This window comes from Piliocolobus tephrosceles, chromosome 4, assembly GCF_002776525.5.
Source record: "Piliocolobus tephrosceles isolate RC106 chromosome 4, ASM277652v3, whole genome shotgun sequence".
NCBI lineage: Eukaryota > Metazoa > Chordata > Mammalia > Primates > Cercopithecidae > Piliocolobus > Piliocolobus tephrosceles.
Genome location: NC_045437.1, coordinates 87,691,702 through 87,714,638, shown reverse-complemented (window position 1 = coordinate 87,714,638; position 22,937 = coordinate 87,691,702). Strand labels below are relative to the sequence as shown.

General features: G+C 36.5%; 1 protein-coding gene across 1 annotated transcript in view; it reads right to left on the bottom strand.

Moving 5' to 3' along the window:
* Positions 1–22,937, bottom strand: part of ADGRV1 (adhesion G protein-coupled receptor V1) — a 614,529-nt gene that overhangs the window by 303,337 nt on the left and 288,255 nt on the right. The window contains exons 80-83 of the mRNA XM_023215075.2: positions 20,592–20,841; positions 19,921–20,060; positions 18,237–18,397; positions 9,505–9,605 (exon numbers count right to left, since the gene is read on the bottom strand). Of these exons, the coding sequence (XP_023070843.1) occupies positions 9,505–9,605; positions 18,237–18,397; positions 19,921–20,060; positions 20,592–20,841 (652 nt within the window). The remainder of the gene's footprint in view (positions 1–9,504; positions 9,606–18,236; positions 18,398–19,920; positions 20,061–20,591; positions 20,842–22,937) is intronic.

The following is a 22,937-nucleotide window of genomic DNA, read 5'->3' as shown; positions in this document are numbered from 1 at the left end:
TCGCCCTTACAACCAAAATATAGTAGCTGAAACCAAGCTCCTTCCCACTCCTGGCAGAACACCGTGTATGTTCCCAGAAGGTGGTATCCGAATAGGGCTCTGCCAGAAGGGCAGTTCTAGACTGCACGCAAAGAATATGGAAAGGCTGCTTTGTCTTTATGACTGATGTTATTTTGGTCTTTTACCTTTTGGCATTGGATGTGATATAAAAAAGAACAGTCTCTTCCCTTGGGAGCTTAAAGCTCAGCTAGGCAGGTAGGCAACTACATAAAAGGCACTCTGTTGGTACAGCAAGCAGATAAAGCTCAGGAGATACAACTTCATGGGGTTGAGGTTAATGTAAATCTAAAAACCAATTTTATAAGGACCACTCATTTAAAAGTTTCACAGAAGAAAGCAAGATTTCAGAGAGTTACAAAGGAAACTAAAGAGAAGCCTACTAGCACGCTTGGTATAGTAACAGAGTGAATGCTAAAACTGTCTGTAAGAGGACCATGTCATTAGGCTCCATGGAAGTGGATGGAAAAAGGCTACCAGGGTGTCTGAGGGCTCCTCTGTAAAGGGGTGGAGAAGGGGTTATGGAAACACCCTTTGGAGATAGACTTACTTGATCTGAGACCTGGGGCAAGTCACAGAACTGTTTAGTGTCTCAGATTTCTTACGCACAATGCAGAGGCAATAATACAAATACTGACTATGCCATAGAGTGCTGGAATTAACGTATCAAGTGCTTATCATAGTCCTTAGCAGTACTGTTTCATTAAATAAGTGTCTCTGTATTTTCACAAGACCAGCGCTCTAGCCCTTCAGCTTTGGAGCCAAGTGTCTCTGTATTTTAAAATATAGGTCTATGTCAAATTTCAAATGTATACACACACACATACACAAGCTCACACCATATATATTTTTCTAGACAGGCACACATATTATATATTTTATATATAATACATATATATATATCTAATTTTTAAGGTTATAACAATTCAACACAAGCAATGAGGACACAAACACTTAGAAAATACTCAGATTGGGGAAAGAAACTCTTAAGAACTATAAACAAAATTACTGATGGTGTCTACAACAGATAATGCAGACCAACGGAAAAAAATTTCATGGTCTATATTATCTATAGTACAATGACAGGCACAGTTACAGGCTTGACAGAGCCAATTACTGAAAAAGGGTGGGGCCCCAAATTCTCTCCTCCCTTATAGCTGATTTAAGGAAACCTGAAGCACAGAAAAGCAGACTCAGGGCTCAGGTTCTCCAGAAGGATTCCGCGTTCAACTCAGGGCAGAACCTGAAGGGCCTCTGCACATCGTGAGACAGCAGGAATCCTCCTTGCCCTCCTCTTCTGCAATCTTCCCCAGATCTTGTGTTTTGTGCATTTGAACACGATCCACTATGTATCTTCTCAACAACACTGCAAATCAGGCATTCTTATTATTTTCCTAGTGATTTTTTTTCCACTGTAGTTGACAGATGTTACCCCATCAGTCTCTCTAATTCCAAAACTGAGAAGCTTCCCCCTACGCTCCATATTTGTTACAGTTCTTTAGAGCACTCATTAAATATTCATAAAAACAACTTTTTTCATATGTTGATTTTGCCTAGTCAGAGACATCAAGGAAGTCTTTTAAAAGTCAAGGATAGTTTATGTTACTGAAGCTGTAATAGATGGTTCCAAACCGGTATTTTTTTGGTAAAGTCTGGATTTGCCTCACAAATTTTCCTAGTAACAAAAGCCATGTTGCAAACATGATAATGTCACTGTAGCCTAATTCAGAATATTACTCATTCTTTCTGTTGCTTTGCTACTTCAGCACTTGGGAAAGTCTGAATTTCCCAGTATTGTGACCATGATACTATTTTTGTATCTTCAGTGTCCACTTATTTTCAATTTAGCGAGAACAGTCTATTTGAGCTGAATTTTGAAAGCTTGCTGAGGAAAAGGAATTTGATTTTATTATTAAGAGACTTTAAGAAAGACAAATTTGATACATAAAGGAAAATGCAGCCTTAAATAAAAAGAAAGCAAAAATAAAATAACATTTTTTTGGGGGGAGAATTCAATACCTTAATCAATATGCAAATTTCACTCTATTTTGAGTACCAAAATCATTGTAATACTCCAAAGCACACACTTGTGAATAGCATAACATTAATATTTTTGGTTGTAGAATGACTTATATAATTATTTGATAATTGCTAATTATAAATTTGTTTCATGATTGCAAGTTTACATAAAGTTCAATAGTAACAATACCAAAAATATAAGGCTATCACGGAAATTTGGATTCAAGAAATGGAAAAAGAAAGGTCAAACTAGAGTTCTAATTTTCTCCTAGATATAACGTGATTAGGTGAGGTGCACTAGCAGGGAGTCACTTGCCTAGACCTAAATAATTCAAATTAATCACAACATATAAATAAACACATGGATCAAAGAGAAACTTACTAATTCCTATTACCCTTTCAACAAACTTCAATAGGAAGTTCTCTTTCAAGGAAAGAAAATACCAGTGCAGGAGATGGGGGAGACCTGCCCCTTGGGTGGCAGCCCCAGGGGCCAGATTCCCTCCAGCAAACCTTCTGTGATCAGAGTCACCATAATTGTTCCCCACTTCCTGTGCTTTGATTGCCTTCTTCTTTCATTGACAAACTTCACAGCTGTGGTCTGATAGTCTCATCCATTTTCTTCCTACCCATTTACTCTTTAACCTTTTCGAATTTTCATCATCTTTCTCCAAGTTTCCAGGGACCTTGTTATTGTCAAATTTGAGACCTAATCTCCTCATGATGCACAAATCCTTTCATTTGAAACATTTTTCCTTCCTTGGCTTCAAAAACTAACATTTTTCCAATCCTCTTGTAGTGATCCTTCTCATTCCACATAGCATGGTCTCTAAATATACGAGTTTTGGAGCCAGACACATCTGGCTTCAATTTCTTCTTCCTTCAATGTTCTACCTATGTAGGTTAGGGCAGGTAACTGAGTATCCCTTAGTCTCTTTAGGGATGATAACAGTATCCACCTCATTTGGTTGTTACAAGAGTAAATCATGTAGTATGTGTAAATTACTAAATTCAGTGCCATAAAGTCCAGCCCTTAACGACATTAGGTATATGTATTCTATCTACACAGGCTCTCTACCCAACCTGTCTCAGAGAACCTATTTTAAAGTGTCAAGAAGTTCTACATTTATGTAGATAACATCTAAATCTCTATGCTATGGAATCCTTAAACCCTTCACGCTGAAAATTGCACATACCACTCTCCAACTATTAAACCTTTCCACTTTCCTATTTAAGTCAAATGAAACCACAAAAAAAAAAAAAAAAAAAAAAATCTCTCTCATTTGGTGACAGAGTAAATTTCATTAATTCCTCATTTATGAAGCAACTTAGTATAGCAGTTTAAAAAAGGACTGGAGGCTGGCTGCTGTGTTCAAATACTAGCTCTGTTACTTACCACTATGTGACCTATGGCAGGTAATTCAACTCTTTATGTTGCAATTTCCTAATCTGTAAAATAAGAATAATACTAATACCTACCTCATAATCCCTACCTCTTGTAATATGTAATAAGTATTACATTAATGTTTAGCAAATAAAATTTGCAATGTGGCTTTTTTATTGTTTTAAAGACAGAAGACAAGAAAGTGCAGAAATTTAATAAAGCAAAATACGACATTTTTATTAGTCCTTATTCCTTCCTTTGAATTCTCATTGCCATTACCATTGTCTAAGCTCAAAACCCATCCTAACTGGATGATGGTAAAAGTAATCCACCCAACCTCTCTACTCTCCCTAATTAGTCTCTTACCTTCTTTAATTCATTTTTCCTTTAATCTCTCATTGCCAGATTAATCCTTAAAAACACTCCTTTCATACTGTGACTTTTTGGACTGACTCCATTGGTGACTTTCTAACTCCTCATGGTTCTCAGACAACGGGGAGCTGCCTCACCTGCAGTCAAAACTTACCTATTTCTCTGTGGGATCTTCAAGCCTTACTCAAGTGAAAGCAGCCAGGATCACTATAACCACCATGTCTTTGTTCTTGTTCTTTTCCTTGCCTAGAATGTGTCACGTGCCAAGTCTTCAAATCTTATGCACTCTTCAACAACCAGGTCAGATTCCATTTCCTCCACAGAGACTCTGTAAGCTGGGATTCCTTATTCTCAGCCTATGTAGTACTACATAGTATACAGAGGAAGAGATTTTTTCCTCTTTATATACTTGGTTCTTACTATGAGGTTAGTGTTTTAGGTTATCATTTACATGCTTCATGTGTGTGTGTGTATGCATCTTGCTTGGCATTTCTCATTGTACAGTCTCAATACTGTGCATATGATAGATGAGATGGAAGTGGTCGAGCTGCTGGATGAATAATGGTCTTGACCTGAGATGAGGGTTTGCTCAATTTTTTGGTTTTAATTTCACTATTGAATGTTGAATGGTCACTCAGTCACGAATGTAATAATATTTTCACCATACATTGAGCATACCTAAATTGACTCAAATAGTTTAATAAACTCAACTTAAATGTATATTCATATCTGTGTGCAGAATGTCTTTATTCATATTCACTAAACTAATCTCTACATGAAGAAAAGATGCAGTTAAATACCCCAATATCTACATAAAGACACAGTTAAATACAGTTAATTGTACAAAAAAAAAAAAAAAAAGGCTTACATACTCAATACCTTTGTAGTAGGGCGAGGGCACCTACAAGATCTTGGTAGAAAAGAATGAACTTGGGGCAAGGGAACTAGTTATATCTTCTTTCTAGTAGCTTATTTTATGTCCAAAACAACACTGAGAAGTTTTGCAAATTTTCAAATGCTATGAGAATGACCAGAATAAAGGCCTTGTTCATACTCTAAATTATCTCTTAGTCCACTTGCCTAAGAACCTTTCCCTTTCTTAGAAAAAAGAAAAAAAAGTCAGAAGGACACAGCAGCAGACTTTCATTAATTAGGGAAAGATGCAAGTGTGCAAGTCATTTTAAAGGCAGTAATATTTGAAATGAAACTAAAAAAAATTAATAAATGGGATTTCTTAAACAAAATTTCATACTAAGAAAAATAGCTTGATTATATGGATTTAGTAATAATAATAACAGCAACAGCAGCAGCAATAACAACCACTAGAGATGTTTTGGGGTCATAATATAGCTAATCTAATATCTTAACAAGTAGGATCTCGAAACCCACCACAGACTCACTGATGCACTATCTGAATTTTAACAAGATGCCTACATTGAAGTTTAGGAAACACTTCTTTGTTACTTTCTTGATCCATTTACATCTGCACTAACACATAATCATAAATGTTCTACTGAAAAATGACCCTCTGCTTCTCAATTTCCTAATCTTCAAAGCAAGATTTAATTTTGATCCTTGTACTTAAACTCCTACATACTTTTTTTTTTTTCAGCAAAAAAAGTAGAAACAACAAAGGATATTCTGGTTAATAAGTGATTAGCAAAAACTTCCAACTAAGGAAAATTCTGTTCTGACTAATGAACATTTTACCATCTCTATCTTACTCTGCTTCAGTTAAAATATGCTTATTACATATGTGTCTTCAAGCCTTACTCACACAATGACTTTCTTGTGTTGGCAATCTCAACAAAACAGCACAAGCTGCTGGAACAGAAACCAGGATTCATAGTATCCAGAAGGAGCCAACATTTGGGAAGTCACACAGGACTTCTGCCTTTAGTCATGCACGATCAAAGATTCCCAAAGATGCTAGATACTCAAAGCGAGAATGACATAATTCCAGATTAAAGCAGAAGCTTTTCGCAAGGGTGTCTGAGTAGGATCCTTCCTGGGAAACAGGACACTGCAAAATGACATCCCAAAATGTTGCAGAATGAAAAGTGGACAAAAGGCAGTAACAGTCCAACTTTTTTAAATTCCAGAGACTAGGCCCCTAAGCTATAGTCTTGCTGGTAAATGTACAGACTTACACACATCATTTCTAGATGAATTTGCTCTTTAGTTTCAGAAAATACGTTTACACTGTACAAATAACAAACCATAGAGAAGAAAAACAAATATTTTCCCTTGTTAAGTATTATTAATCAGAGTAAATACAGTTCTATCTTATCATCATGTTTTCTATGAGGAAACTTCTGTTCTTTTTTTAGATTTGGAAGATTGCTTTTCCTGACAGAACCTCCAGAACTGAGAACGCTGAACTGCAAACTTGCCCTTTGTGACTAGCTGTTTACCAGCCTTATTGGGGCACACAGGGGTTGGCAATGTGATTCAAAGATAAAAATCCCAAAGATATAATTAGATGTTTTTCTCAGAAATATCACCCAATACCATGCAAATTTGTTTGCTGTTTTTTCACATCATACTTGAAGAGCTCCACAATTTCTTGCCATTTAATCATTTTCATTTATATAAGTGAGAAAAAAATAACTTGGTATTGAAGAAATATGTATGTTTTTTGATAAACTGAAAATAGAGACCTCTATCTCAAAGCTTCTGTGACATAATAAACACATTTTTCTGTATCAATAACACACTTAATGCTCATAAATATAGTGATGAAAATGATTTTATGTCCCTGAATTTGAACATATATAAGCAGTAGAAAGATATATTCAAACCAGTGGAGTACAATCTTTTCTTATGGCACTTTTGCATTTAATTAAATTCTGAATAAAGAGGATAAAAAGACAAAGGTAGGAAACCACAAATATGTATTTGCTATGCTGCAGACAAATACCCTCTAGTCCAGTTAAAGAAGTACTATGAAAGCATCTCTCAAATTTTTTACTGAATGCTGTCATGGCTAAAGGGAGACTGGCAAATTTAAGGGAGAAAAATAAATCTTCTACTGCCACCTACTGGTATTTTATAGTCGATGATTTTTCAAAGGGGCTATAGTGACAAACTCCAGATTAAAGCAGAATCTTGATTTTTAAAGTAGGAATCATCTTTGGATTTGTATCTATATTCCTCCAATTATGAATACACACACACACACATACATACACACACACACATACACACAATAAATTATGGTTATAATAGTCTACATATTTCTAGAAGTGGAAAGTAGAGCTGGACGAGCATATTTTCCTGACTTTCTGATTCCATTATACCACATTGCTCCAAAAGGAAATCCAGGACTATCGCATTTCCATTCTTCCCTTCTCCACAAAAGCCATTCTACTTAGTCCTAGTTCATTAATAAAGATTTGAAAATGAATGGTCTTGGCAGACTTGTCTGCAAAGTATTCACAACTCAAACACTCTAGGTCAGCTACAGAATTTTCCCTCTTAGCTAAAGAACCATAGGCCAAGCCTGTATTTTTTGAAGACTTCTCTAGAGTTAACTCAATCTCCAAAAATGACAATATAACATTGACAGCGGATCCCAAATGAAAGATCCAAGTCTGGAACTGTAATAACTCCTGTCAGAAGATTCTATAACTGGAGCTATAAACATGACTTTAAAATTTATATAGGGTGGGGGCCCAACTTACTGTAGTCAGCTTCTTGTTTTGGGGGCCTAAGAATTTTTTAAAGCCTTAGCTAAAAGGTTTTAAGGGAGATAACTATTCTTCTTAACTCAGAGGGTATTTTTAAATCTAAGTAGATAAAGCATTTTGAAATAAACTATTTTCTATCAATAATATACCAATTCTTCCTGCCAAAAATGAGATATGAAAATACTTTTTTAGTTATTTCATGTCACAAGTCATACATTACATGATTTTTCATGCTACATTGTTTCATTTATTCTAAAAATATACTGAAAAACATGGATATGACTAACCGTTTTCTCCAAAACCAATGTTAAATACAACATGAATCAAAAGTCAGTGCTCCAACATAGAAATCCTGGTTTTGTCTTTCACATCCCTAGACATGAGCAAATTTGTCTGCTAGGACACTGAAGAGTTGTCTGTAATTCTATAGTGCTATAATTAAGTCTTGCACAAATTCTGCTGCCAAAAAATCACCAGAGTGGGTAGTGAATACAGCCAAGTAAACTCTAATTATGGAAGGCGGGTTTTCTAATATATTAGATTCAAGAAGCAAAGGCGAGATCAAACAGCTAAGGCAGGTTACAAAGGCAATATAAATAGCCTTATGAAATTCAAAGCAAGCACCTTTGGTAACCACTGCTACTTCTCATAGCTCATAGGGCCTTTAAAAACCCAATCAGAGACCTCTGTGTAGAATCCAGCACTTAATTATTCCCTGAAAAATAGAGTGTGGAATTTATAGGCCATTTTCACTCCTAGAACAAAAAAGTGTGACAGAATCCCAATGTTTAAGATAATTTTCCATTTTGCATTTCAGCTCCACCACAAATGCTATTTTTTTCAAGTTCTATCCAGAGTTCAATAAATGCACTTTAGCATTCTAAAAAAACTACGCAAATCATGTCCACAGCACAATAAATGCACACAAATTGAATACACACATATGACCAGCACCCAATCAATAGAGTATTGTCTGCATTGCAGTAGTGTCTCCCCACCCAGAAGAGTGGGATTTTCTGATTTTGTAAAACAATATTAAAAAGTATCTCAATAAGAACATTATATAGAATATTCTTTCTGCCTGGATCCATAATTTCAGCCTTAAAGTAGAAGTAATTATGCTTTTTTTCCTTTGCCTATATAAATGTCTAGGCCCTTTTTAGTCCTTATCAACAAACTGAATTTTCACTTATTTGAGTCCCAGCTCAATATCATCTCCTCTATGAAGACTTTCTTGACCTTCAGAGAAAAATGAAAAAAAAAATGACTTAAGCCTTCATCTATTTTCACAGAGTAGTTTGCAAATGGTCTATGTTCACACATCACACTGAATTATAGTTACTTATATGTACATCTGCTTTTCTAGACTATAAACACTGTATGGATAGAAAAAGTATCTAATTTCATCTTTTGTTCTGGTTTCTGTGCTTTACAAGGTGTTTTAAACTAGATACTTTAAATTAACATTGCTAATAAGTCAATGTTTTTCACATAGTTTCTTCTACCATAGAAAACTGATTGATTTTTCAAAAGAAAATGTTCTATCAAACTATTATATTATAGGAAACAATACAAAGTGTCCAGATACTTCAAAAGTTTACATCATCTTAACATAAAGAATTTTGTCCTACACATAAAGAATTTATAACACAGCATATTTCAAACAGATTAATAAAATGTTAATTTTAATGTATATATAAATTACAAACGCATTCAGCATATATTAGCTGACAATAAGATACTTTGTGATAAGAAGCTTTTTTTGTAAGCGATGATATTAAGGTGCTTCTCTGTAGAAAGAAGCATTTTAGGCCTAATTTTCCTTACATGACTCTCCTGTCCCCATTCTCTTCCAATGCAAAACTAAACAAGTTTATTTCAACTAAGTTGAGATTAAACTTTACTTTTACACTCAGTTCAAGGACCAAAGAAAAAGAAACACAGACATCTCATGATAAATCATAAATGTCAGCGCTCTCCTACCTGTGTACATAAGCTGGCTGCCATCATGTGAGTCAGAAGTTTAGCTGCAAACATGGAGTACCTGGCACAGAATATATGGGAAAGAACTGCCAAGCAAAGACCTGTAGGAACAAAAAAGTCCACGTATGGTTTAATAATCCACGAAGATTCTAACAGCATCATAGCAAGAATCTTTGGCAGCAGGTAGGCATGTCAGGTCTGCCACCTGCCTCTGCCCAGTACCTCTGGAAAAGACGACATGGCAATTGTAATCTACTCCATTTTCCATGACAAGTAAGATCTTCACACTTAGCAGTCAAGCCCAGTGGATAACTATAAATATCTACATGTTCACTTCTCCACTAAAAAGAAATTACAAATTTAGCAGATTAATAATTTTATTAGGCCCTTGGATTTCTATATTTACAGAAGTCAGTTTTATTGTTTAAGAAAAAATCAAATTGGAATCCAGCTTTCTAAGAACAGGTGGCTTGGGGAAATAGAAATATTCAGGTACGTGAATAAGATTTTTCAGTCATAAAATTTTGAATGGTCCTACCAAAACTCAGGTTTGGTAATTACCCCTTTTTTATCTACTAGAAGTAGTTATGTAATTACAATAGTGTTAATTATGAATTTTAAAGGCAACTTTGCACTACTGGATGCCCAAACCAGGAAGAAAATGTGCTATTTTCTCCACAATGACTTTTAACTTAAACTTCTAAATTTCTAAGTTGTATGAAGAAGATTATAAGATTATTCTTTTTTTTTTTTGAGACGGAGTCTCGCTCTGTCGCCCAGGCTGGAGTGCAGTGGCCGGATCTCAGCTCACTGCAAGTTCCGCCTCCCGGGTTTACGCCATTCTCCTGCCTCAGCCTCCCGAGTAGCTGGGACTACAGGCGCCCGCCACCTCGCCCGGCCAGTTTTTTGTAGTTTTTAGTAGAGACGGAGTTTCACCGTGTTAGCCAGGATGGTCTCGATCTCCTGACCTCGTGATCCACTCGTCTCGGCCTCCCAAAGTGCTGGGATTACAGGCTTGAGCCACCGCGCCCGGCAGAAGAAGATTATTCTTATTATCTTTGAGTTTGTTTGAATTTGCTGTTTACACAACTTCAAGGGGATAGTCAGAACCTTAGCACTAATCCAAGAAATCTTTTATCTTGCAATTCATATACATTTCTTTTAATGTTAGATTCTTAAAGGCAGAGTATACACATATTTTAAAAATATTTTCTGCCTTTTAAGACTTAAACATGCTGCATATGATAACCTATTTGCTTTTTCCCTTAAGTATTTTACCCCACTCTTATTCTCAGTAGGTTATTTCATCTAAGGATTACTGAAACATAACAGCAATTGACATATGTATACTGCTTTGCCATGTACTTTGCACGTATTACCTTGTTTAGTTATATCAATGCCTCCTTAATAAACAGGCACCACTGCACTCATTTAACATTTTGTTTTCTTTTGAAGCTGTGGAACAAACTTTCAGAATACATTGCATGTTGGCATAAGTGGACTGGGCATCTGCAAAAGGTCTACATGGGGTCTTGTGACTCATTTTCTCATAACTTCTTTTTGAGAAACCATTTGAGTTATATTTTAACCAGGTAGACAAGGCTCTCCACAACAAGGGAGGCTTTGCATTAGTCAAGGCTTTCGGCCTAGAAATTTGGCCAAGATGTCTGGAGCAATCCGTTTTTTGGGAAGGCTTCCATGGGGTGTTCTGGAACACGTGTGTAGGTCCTGAGGCTGGCTTCAAAATCCACCCACACAAGTACACAGTGTATCTTCAGAAACTGCAGAGTCATGCCACATATTGTGGATCTTGACCCAGGCAGTCTATATACTATTAGAGCGGATGCTCAGAACTCAAGTAATATACACTTTGAATTCCCTAAGATGATAAAAGCCAGTTTAAATTCAAGGCTTGAGTGTGTGAATGTGCATGCGTGTTTCTCTCTGTGTGTGTGAGTAATATACTGACTTTAAAGCAGGGCCTGCAAGGTTTTCTTTTTCATTTTAAGGCACATGATCACAAATATGTGCTCTGCTGTTAAGTTTACGCGGTAGATGATAACAATGTGAGGCAAGGGATTAGTGCTGAGCAAGGAGAAATACACAAGTCAACTATATGTTCTAGTGCACAAGAAGAGCCTATTTATAGCCTTTTCCTTTAACTTAGTAATGCTCTATTATACTCCTGTTTCATAATATACATTTAGTATACTAAATTTGACCAGCTCAGAAATATTTAATTAAGTATATTAGGCTTCAATTAAAATGCTAGCATGACACCTGGTGGCAGTTCAAGATTCAAAGCCAGTGGCAGGAAGACAGGTGAGATTCTACTAGCCTATAACGCATCATAGTTATCTAAATGCGTTTTTTTACGTAGGGGAGAAGAATATTGCTAAAAACCTCAAACAGATCGGGTCCTAGTCTAGGGAAACTCATCTGGCTTGGGTGAGGGTATTGAATACCTAAAATTTAAAGAAATAATTATTTCAATTATCAGGTTTCTAAGACACTATAAACTAAATACTTATCTTTTATTTTTTCATCTGAAATTAAATAGCTATATTTAACATCTATTTAAACTTAGAAATCATTTTTTTTAATTGCAGAAACTTTTTGGTTTAAATTCCTTAATATAAATATGCAAATTACAAAGCATAAAGTGTTATAACTATAAATAGAATGATTTTTTAAAAAATAAATATAGCCGGGCGTGGTGGCTCATGCCTGTAATTCCAGCACTTTGGGAGGCCGAGGTGGGCAGATCACAAAGTCAGGAGATCGAGATCATCCTGGCTAACACGGTGAAACCCTGTGTCTACTAAAAATAAAAAAAAATTAGCTGGGCGTGGTGGCATGCACCTGTAGTCCCAGCTACCTGGGAGGCTGAGGCAGGAGAATCACTTGAATCCTGGAGGCAGAGGTTGCAGTGAGCCAGGATTGCACCACTGCAATCCAGCCTGGGCGACAGAGCAAGACTCTGTCTCAGAAAAAAAAAAAAAAAAAAAAAAAGATAAATAAATAAAAATTTTAAAAAATAAAGTATCACAATCACAATTCCAGGTATTACTTAAAGGTATATGCTGAACAGTTTTTTAAAAAAACAGATTTCTTGGCAATGATGTAGACAAAACAAGCAGCTAATTGAGTAATCTGCCTTTTCTTTTTTTTTCCTACCACTATGTAGATAACAGATTTGGTTCTAAAAGAACATCTAATTAGTAAAGAACAGCTAAAGTCTTTTATTATCACACTTGACTACAGATTCCCCTGTCTATCTATACAATATCTGAAAGTTTGTATGCATATAAACATATGAAATATTTGTACGTAAATTAAATATGTACATTACATATGTTTGTAAACATCTTTATTATTTGGCATCACTTAAGAATGAGAGATACTTTCCAAATAACTTAAGTTTACTCCTTCACAAGTATTAGTACATTTTCTCATGAAATTTTCCTTAAAATATTTATGAATTATCTGTTTATCTGTCTGCCTTCTCTACAGATAAATTCAAATAAAACCAAATTATCATTATTTCATTATTAAGTCCACTATTAGCTTTTCAGCTTAGGCTTTTTTTCTATTATCCCACCTAATGTATTAAGTTGGTGCAAAAATAATTATGGTTTTGGCAACTAATTTTTTTTTTTTTTTTTTTGAGACGGAGTCTCGCTCTGTCGCCCAGGCTGGAGTGCAGTGGCCAGATCTCAGCTCACTGCAAGCTCCGCCTCCCGGGTTTAGCCATTCTCCTGCCTCAGCTTCCCGTGTAGCTGGGACTACAGTCGCCCGCCACCTCGCACGGCTAGTTTTTTGTATTTTTTAGTAGAGACGGGGTTTCACCGTGTTAGCCAGGATGGTCTCGATCTCCTGACCTCGTGATCCGCCCGTCTAGGCCTCCCAAAGTGCTGGGATTACAGACTTCAGCCACAGCGCCCGGCCTTGGCAACTAATTTTAATTAATTTTAATTTCAAAAACTGCAGTTACTTTTGCACCAACCTAACTGCTGTGCTTGTCACTTTTTCTACTTTTTGTTGCTTATCACTATTGATTCCCATGTTTCTCATCAGCATAATGCCTCTCTCCTCAGCATAACGCCTTTTGGTTACTGCTACTAATAAGCTAAAGGCACAAAATCCCACCTCTACTAAAAATACAAACTTTAGCTGGGCATGGTGGTGGGCACCTGTAATCCCAGTTACTCAAGAGGCTAAGGCAAGAGAAGTGCTTGAATTCTGGAGGTGGAGGTTACAATGAACTGAGATCGGACCATCGCACTCCAGTCTGGGCAACAAGAGTGAAACTCTGTCTCAAAAAAAAAAAAAGATTTCTAGTATGAACAAAAGTCAGCATGAAGGATTTTACAGTATAAAAGTTCTGTGTATTAGGCGAAAGGAGTTATTCTAGAGGGGTGAGGTTGCCAGGAGATCACCCTCCAGATAAACAGGGTGGTTGAACTTAACGCTGTTCAATACAATAGCCACTAGTCACATGTGGGCATTTAAGTTTAAATTTTCATTACTATTATTATTATTTTTTAAGAGACAGAGTCTTGCTCAGTCACCCAGGCTGGAGTGCAGTGGCATGGTCATAGCTCACTGCAGCCTTGAACTCCTGAGCTCAAGCAATCCTCCTATCTCAGTCACCTGAGTAGCTAGGACTACAGCATGTGCCATCATGCTTGGCTTTTTTTTTTTTCTTTTCACTTTTTGTAGAGACAGGGTCTCACTATGTTGCCCAGGCTGGTCTTGAACTCCTGGCCTCCCAAAGTGCTGAGATTAAAGGCGTGAGCCACAGTACCCAGCCTTAAATTTAAATTTTCATTAATTAAAATGAAATAGAATTAAAAATTCAGTTTTCCAATTGTATAAGCCATATTTCAAGGGCTCAGGCACCACTGGTGGCTAGTGGCTACCATACTAGACAGTGTAAAATATCCCCATCATCCTGGAAAACTCTGTTGGAGAGTGTTGTGTTAAACTATCCTAAGTGAAAGCAAGAAAAAATATGCCATATTTTAAAATAATTTTTTAAATTATCCAGGCTTGGTGGCACGTGCCTGTAATCCCAGCTACCCAGGGGGCTGAGGCAGGACACTCGCTTGAGCCCAGAAGGCAGAAGTTGCAGTGAGCCGAGACCACACCACTGCACTCCGGCCTGGGCGACAGAGAGAGAGACTTCATCTCAAAATAAATAAAATAATTTTTATTAAAAATGGCTACAATAATATGGTATGGCACTTGAAAGTATGAACTTGACACATAGCAAAAATACATCTCATTTTTGGAGGATATCATCAGATCAATACTGTGTATTTATTTACTTAACAAACATCTATTAAAACTATTGTATGTCAGGCTGGTGTGGTGACTCACAGCTGTAATTCAAGCACTTTGGGAGATTCAGGCAGGAGGATCGCTTGAGGCCAGACGTTTCAGAGACCAGCCTGAGCAAAATAGTAGGAACTCCTGTGCCCACTTGCCTCACTCCCACCATCTCTACAAAACAACCAATGAACTAGTATATGTCAGGGACTGCTGGGCAACGTTCAGAAAGATAAACCTTTGCTGCTCTTTCAGTGCTTGTCTCTCTATTTCTATCTGGATCTTCTCTAAGACAAAGACTAGTTATGAAAGGGCACAAAATATACTTCTGATCAAAAAGATGCAAGGGAAAACATTCTGGGTGGCTTTTAGGAAAGTTTTCACTGGTGTTAAAACTGGACCCAAATAAGAGCTTTTCCCTTGGCAAGCCTGGACATTGCTAGTGTGACGCTTGGAGTTGCCACAGCCAACTTAAGATCATGTACAGACAAAGCTGAGGGAAAAAAATCTTTGAGGACAAAAAGAGAAGAGCCTGGGCTCCTGACAACACCATTAAGGTACTGAATTAATCAATCTGGGAACTAAATCCATTTGTTTAAGATATCTTTGAGCTGTCGTCTGTTACTTGTAGCCAAACTCATCCCAAATAATATGTCCATATTGGCCAGGCATGGTGGTTCACACTTGTAATCCCAGCACTTTGGCAGGGTGAGGTGGAAAGATTGCTTGAGTCCAGGAGTTGAGACCAGCCTGGGCCGTATGGCGAAACCCTATCTCTATAAAAAATACAAAAATTTGCCAAGTATGGTGGTGCTCCATCTCAAAAAAAAAAAAAAAAGATTACAAGACTATAAGAGTTGTATTCAGAGTCAAACTCAATGCAGTAGCCTAACCAATAGTGTTATCTTTGATAGTACAATATCAAAAGAGTTATGGGAAGGCAGAGTAAGCTTCCTTGACATCCTCAAAATAGCAATGTGTATCTCAAACCATGCTAAGTTTCTTAATCATTATACTACAAAATTATGGCTTTATTATCTAATTATTTTAAGTTATACTTCTACCAAGCCATCTTTGTGTTGAGTTCCATAATGCTACACTCTAATGCACACAGCAATGAATGATTTGTCCTTTCATTTTAACCTCAAGGAATGATCTTAGTTTAATTTTCTGATAGTTGGCAAACTAGTTTACAATTTTAAGTCACATGTATATGCCCTTTCCTTTCATCTTTCTAAGCTGAGAAGTGGTAAGCTTTTTGGCCTTTACAACTATTTCACACACTAGGGTAGTTCTGCTCTAGTATAGTAAATAGAACTGCAAACTAGAATTGGGACCCATACACTGTGATCTACTCTGTATGTTAAAAAAAAAAAAAGGTTAAATTCCTGTCTAATTGTATATTGCTGTATTTCAGGAAAAGTACTAGCAAAGTGGTATCACGTTCACAGGGATATTCAATGTGTCCTGACCTAAATTATAGAAAATGTATATAAGATATATGAAGAATATGTATATAAGATATATAAAATTCTCTTTTCTGGTTCCTGGGGATGCATCAGAGGGATGGGAATCCATCCAGCTCTGAGGGATAAGCTGAAACTGAGGTACAAAGACAAGACTTTGTATCTCCTTATTGACAGAACATGCAATTACATAACAATATGACATGGACAGAGAGAATAAAATAATTTCAAATATGACGCCAAGTCAAAAGTGATAAAAGCAGATACTAACATTTAGGTGTTCTCAAATACATGAGCAAATCCATGTAGCCTTTTCTAGAATAAATTGCAGAAAATATACACAGGTATTTACTAACGATTCTCGAGGAAACCCATTATAGTCAGTCATACTAGTTTTCTATATAATCGGGATAACATTCTCTCTTCAGTTTTTAAAACTCCTTCTTTTTTTGATATTCAGTCTTTGGGAACAAGCAAGGGATTTTGTGGGTCATAGCAGCACATAAACCTATGTCTCGATGGAAACATTTAAAGTGACATCTAGATTGTATTTCAACATTGTACCTTTTGATATTATTTCATCATTCTACAAAATTGATTTGCTCTTTAAATATATTAGCATAAAAGTAAAATAGGATGTCTCCATCTGATTTTGGAACTATATGGACCTAGAAGATTCTATTAAGTAAGAAATGTCATCCTTTATGAAAGATATTAAGAATAAGAAGTTAATGTCTTGCTATTGAATTGAAGTTAGGTTCAGAATTAAAACACATTAAAGACAATTTATAACTATATAAAATAAAGTTATATTGGAAAGACTGGCAACCAGAACAAAGAATATTAATTAATTACTTGATTCTATCTCCAGAAAAACTTCCTAAAAGATAATGACTATTAGAGACTGTTTGCATACCAAATACAAGAGATATGCATTCAATAATAATCACATTTACAGACAAAATATCACTAAAGCAGAATGTTAGAAAAGTCTCACTTCATATATTTACCACCCTGTTACATAGATACAATTGGTAATCAAATATCATGGGTGGGAAAAATGAAGTACAGAGAAACTAAGTAATTTGATCCAGGTCCCACAACTAGCTAACAGCATAATTAGGATTTGAACCCAAGCAGTCTGGCTCCAAAGTTTGCATTTTTTAACCATTATCCTATACCCAGCTCTTAATTTAATTCACTATATAGCACCTTGTTCATAGAAAAAGTTGTGGGGCTGTAATCAGGGCACAGAATGGGTGAGGGTGGGGCATAGAATTATAGTTTAAGGAATTCTCAGATGCCCAACCGTATCATTAATACAGCAAATAATAATACTTCTATTGTTAAGTTGTAGGTAAATAGTTTGACAGACATTAATACAATTTAATTTCTTCTTACTGCCAAATATGAGGCCTAGATGTGGAATGTGAAAGGTGATTTATTTTTTAACACAGTGGTTGGCATATTCACAACTCTTAAGTTGTAGAATACAAAATCTTCCCATGGGGTAGCTTTAAAGACAATAGAAATACAAAATTCTTTGCATGTATTTTTTTGAAAATTCTTTGTATGTATTTCTTAATATCTCACATAGTCATCACATTGTAACTGCAGAACCTGCCCTCTAAACCATGGTATTGTAAACTATAGCCTTTCCTTAACTATTATCTAGCTTCTATCCTACACTGTAGTACATACTCTTTAGGGGTGAAACTGCATCTCATTCTTTACTGTATCCTCAGCACAGAGATGGCCCTCCATAAATATTTGTTGAATGAATTAATGAATAAGACAATGAAAAAGTTTGCTTTATCCTAGTGCTGATGGAATTATGGTATGTTTGCATCCTGCATATATAAAAGGACTATGGAAAAACAGATTTTCATTTTCATAAACATTTATACCTATTGATTCAAAAATACTGTCACTGACCTGAGATACATATAAATCCAGAAGTGAAGAAGGCTTCATTGTATGAAGACAAGTTGTCAGTCTGAGCATAGACAGCATATACAGACATGTGTGAACAGGCACATTCCACAGAGTCTGCAGTTTCCTCAACCACTTTGCAAAATTGACTGTCAGACAACCAGCTAGGGCAAAAACACAATAGTCATTTTTCCCCTTTCATCAATACTTAAGGTGTTGAGATGGCTTTTAAAGAAAAAAATAGCTTGCTGAACTTAAGTGTTCTTTACTCAATACTTAAGTAAACCACATTTTCAAGAAGAAACAGTGAAGGGAACATCTTGTCCAGAACATGACATAACAGATTCCACAGGATGTCTTCAGAAGCAGCCTAAATACCAACCAAAGCTTTGAAGGCATTCCTGGTACCAAAGGAGCTTGTCCTCTCAACAGGGCAGTACAAATTCCTACCTAATCTAGCAAACCTACTCGACATGTTCAATAGAAGGCACTCTTCTCTAGCATTCAAAACGCCTACAAGAACATGGCTGTGATATGTGTTTACTCTTCTTTTTTTTTTTTTTTCCCACAAGTCCTTGTATTTTGAACCATATCAATTACTTGTATGGTTTTCTAAGATTTCTTCCTCAATTTTTTTCTACTCTGGAGTGACTTATGTATATGTTTTCTAAGCTTCTTTCAAGTGTTGCCTTTATGAATTCTGGCTAATTTAGCAGAAAAACCATGTCATGATTTTAGCAAACATTGCATCTGATGCCAAGCCTTCTGAGCCTTCCTCAGTGACTATCGCTTGAGCCTCTTCCCTTTTAATGCCTCTTAATTTCTTTACTTTTTTAAGGACCTAAAACTTCCTGACCCAAACTCCAGATGCAGCTTGAAACATTCACTATTAATTATATATTGAAGATTTCAGAGTATCTATGTATTAGGTTTAAGATCTGTCTTAAACCTAGGAAGAAATTTCAAGAGGAATTTTTCTAAGAGAAAGTAGAAATTTCAGTGTTTTTGAGGACACTTGGTTACCAAACTAAGCTATTATATTACACCTATTTAGAATTTTAGTTTGTGTGGCTGAAATTCAGTAATAAACAAAATCAAGTAGCTGACACGAACCCTAGACCCTTCTAGGCCAGCACTGCCTGATCCTGCAGCATTGACTGATCTCCTAGTGACTGTAACTGCTCAAAACTTGAGGCCTGAGGCCGAGGAGATTCAAAGAAATCTCCCTTCCATTTGTGGCCATGGATTTAATCTCAAAATGTACTCCAAGCCATGTGGACTAGAATTATAAATTCCTGCTGATTCCTCTTAAACACAAGGCATCAGCTTCCAGAACCACAAGCCCAGATGGAAATGGTAAAAGAAGTAATTTCTTTCCTGCCCAATAAATTTACTGATAACTTCAAGGTTGTCGGAATTGGGCAGAACTCATGCTACATCCCATGAAAGTAGTAAAAATGAAGAAGTAAATAATGTGCTACATGCATATTGAAATGCTGGGCTGCATTTGCCATCAGAACGATACTAGACCATTTCCTATGTTACTTCCCCTTATTTATTATGGAGGTTATTTTCCAGTCTAATGTCATCTGGGGCTACCATCTATGCTCAGTACAAAACATTAGGCTCAGTGGTACTGAAATGGGGAAGGACCAAATTCTGATTTTTTAAATGTATTAATAAGTACCTTGCAGCAGCCTGATTCCAAAGGAGACACAGAGATGTCTGAGGGATAATTCTCGGCTCAGCAGCATGGATCCTGTAGAGAACCTCATTGTCATTAGTCAGGAGTTGTGAACTCTGACCTTTCACACTCAAAGATAATACCTAGAATGTTAAAAGCAACAGAACATATAATGATGTTTTACAATTGGTGTAATGACTGAGTCTCCTACCCTGAGCTTGAGCTCAGTTTTCTAGTAGCTACAGTCACTTGTTTTCTCTCACTGTTAGTATTTAGCTTATTTATGCATGCAGGATGTCTGATTGGTTTTCCATTGTGCCCTTTCTACCCCGCCTTAGTCATTCAGCAGTCTTCAGCTGACAACACTCACTTTGACTCTAACTGGATGACTTCACTAAAAGTTAAGAATAGTATATTATATTAGTGAAAGCTATATATTTTTTACTTTTCTCACATATATAATATGTATTTTACTCAAAACATGAAGGAAATATTTCCAGCTCACTTAGAAACTAAACTTTCTACAAATAGTTCATAAAGATGGAACACATTTCATATTAGTTCACCATGTGTAGCACTTACCAAAACTGTGATTAAACAAACGCATTCTGAGTGTGCCTGCTAAAGAAATAAATCACATTCCAACCATATAAGCGTTTTAAATGATAGATTACCTTATTTTTCAGGGTAGGAAGATTGTTTCCACTTATAAACCACTGTTGGCTGCTATACTCTGTAAACTGGACTAATTTACATGTACTTTTCCCAGCCATTATTTCTGCATCCTGGATATCCAGTAGCCTCTCTGGAATTCGAATATAATCTCCTTCCTTTCCTTCAAACTTGTGTCCATTGATTTGCTGAGGATACCAGTGAAGAGCCAATATTGACAAGTAAGGGCAACTATCAAGGATGGTTTTGCCTCTACAACAGAAAAGCAAAGGGTCTGTAAAAATGGCATGTATTTGAATACATATATCCACTTATATCTGTTAAAGTGCATTATAGTTGGGTTCTAATCTTTATGTATAACAGTAACACAACAAACCCAGAAGCAGTAGATAGAATGTGCCTTCAGTTCTTTTGTGGTTGTCATGATTTTTTGCACAGAATTTTCTGCATCCTCTGGCTTGATGCTCCTAGTAACCTAAAACATGGGTTTTTGAAAACTGTTTTATGGATATCAAGATGAAATCTGTGGCTATAAAGATGAAATCTGTGGCTATAAAGTATGCTTTTCTATGTCAGTCACATCAGCATTGCTGGAAGAGGTTGAGAAAAGCATGTCCCCCACTGAGCTAAAGCCCTTTGCTTTATTTAAGAACATCATAAACCTTATATATGTAGAGCCATGTTTTCAATAAGAGTTTACCTCATGCCTTTCTAATCCACCAGAGCCTGGCTAATAAAATCTTATTTGACGGACAAGAGAAACAGCACTGAACAGTGATCTTTTTTCACTTAACAAGTCTGTTTTGAAGATCTACTAGGCATAATAAGAACCTGGGCTCAGTGAAATTGCTTCTAAACCTCAGTGTGCATTGAAATTACTTGGAAGTTTGTTTTAAAGTACAGATTTCTAGATTACACTGCAGATTTACTAAATCAGAATCCCTACCCAGGGAGGGGATTAGGGGTTCTAGGAATTTATATTTATAACCAGTCCCCCAGAGAATCAGATGCATCTTGTTGGCTGACCCATCATGTTTGCAAACAATCAGGAGACACATAGATAAATCAGATCTTAAACCTGCCTGGAAAAGCTGAGAGAATATTAGAATATTAGGATAAGATTTATGCATTAAATGTTAAAAGTTACATATGTCACAATCGATGCAGAGTATGCATAACTACATCATAGATTTACATGATATCTTGTCAAGACCCCAGATGTGGGAAATGGAGCAGAGAATTTTAAACTGGGTCAGGAAAAGAAAGAGTAAGGGCCAACTTTTTCCTGTAGTGATACATCCTCTCTAAAAAAAAATCTCCTCTGTAACCTCAGCTATCCTATTCAAATTGGTGCCTTCAAATATCTGAATTGAATCCACTTATTCACCAGGGGCTCTAGGTCCTCTGTCCATGCCTCCTATTGAAACACCTCAGTTTGTATGGACCCCACATACCTCCACCTCCACCTCCACCATAGCTTGTCAAAATCTCATCTTTTAATCTGAAGTCAATGGTGACTCTCAGCCTAAAAGGTGTCAGTCACTGCAGACACCCTGACCGGACACAATATGGATGAGATCAGTGAACCTCAGACACATGACTCCACATCTCTTTTCCCCTCCCATCCTTTGTCATCTACTCAGAGTCAGTCCAGTCAGGGACTCTGCTATCTTGGCAAACTAAGAACACCACCGCATGCAGTGACTCTACCTAACCTTGACACAAGCATGACAATTCCTGACCCCTCCTATTTGCTGATAATCATAATTTCCCTGACACCTTAACCTGTGACACCTATGTCCCTCAAATGCACTCACCCTGATCAATCTCACAGTCTGCTTTATACCTAGGTTGGTACGAGGGGGGAAAACTCCCACAATGACATGTAGATTGGCACCACTGCAAATTCACAGTGACCAATCTCAGTTGGACCCTCAGTGCCACCTGGCATTATTTTTACTTGGCTTCCAAATGATTGTTCTAGATTTCATCATTCTCCTCAATATCCTTGCTCACTCCCCAAATGCTTAACTCTCAGCAGACACCCTTGATATTGCTCAAGACAACGTATAAATAATGCATATCAGAATGTTCAGCATCTTTAGGGATTCCTGAGTAAACAAACTAGTCTTGAGCTCTCTCATTTTCTGTGTTCAATTTGTCATCTTCATATTAATTCTACCACCTAATTATTTTCAAGGTACTACCCTCTCATGTCCCTGCCTTAATTTCAGTCTTCATCTTCTTTTACCTGAAGAGTAATCCTCTATGTGGTTTTCCTGTTTCTTTCTTTGCCCTATTCTCTAACCTTTAACACTCTTCTCAACATAATGTCTCTAAAATCCAAA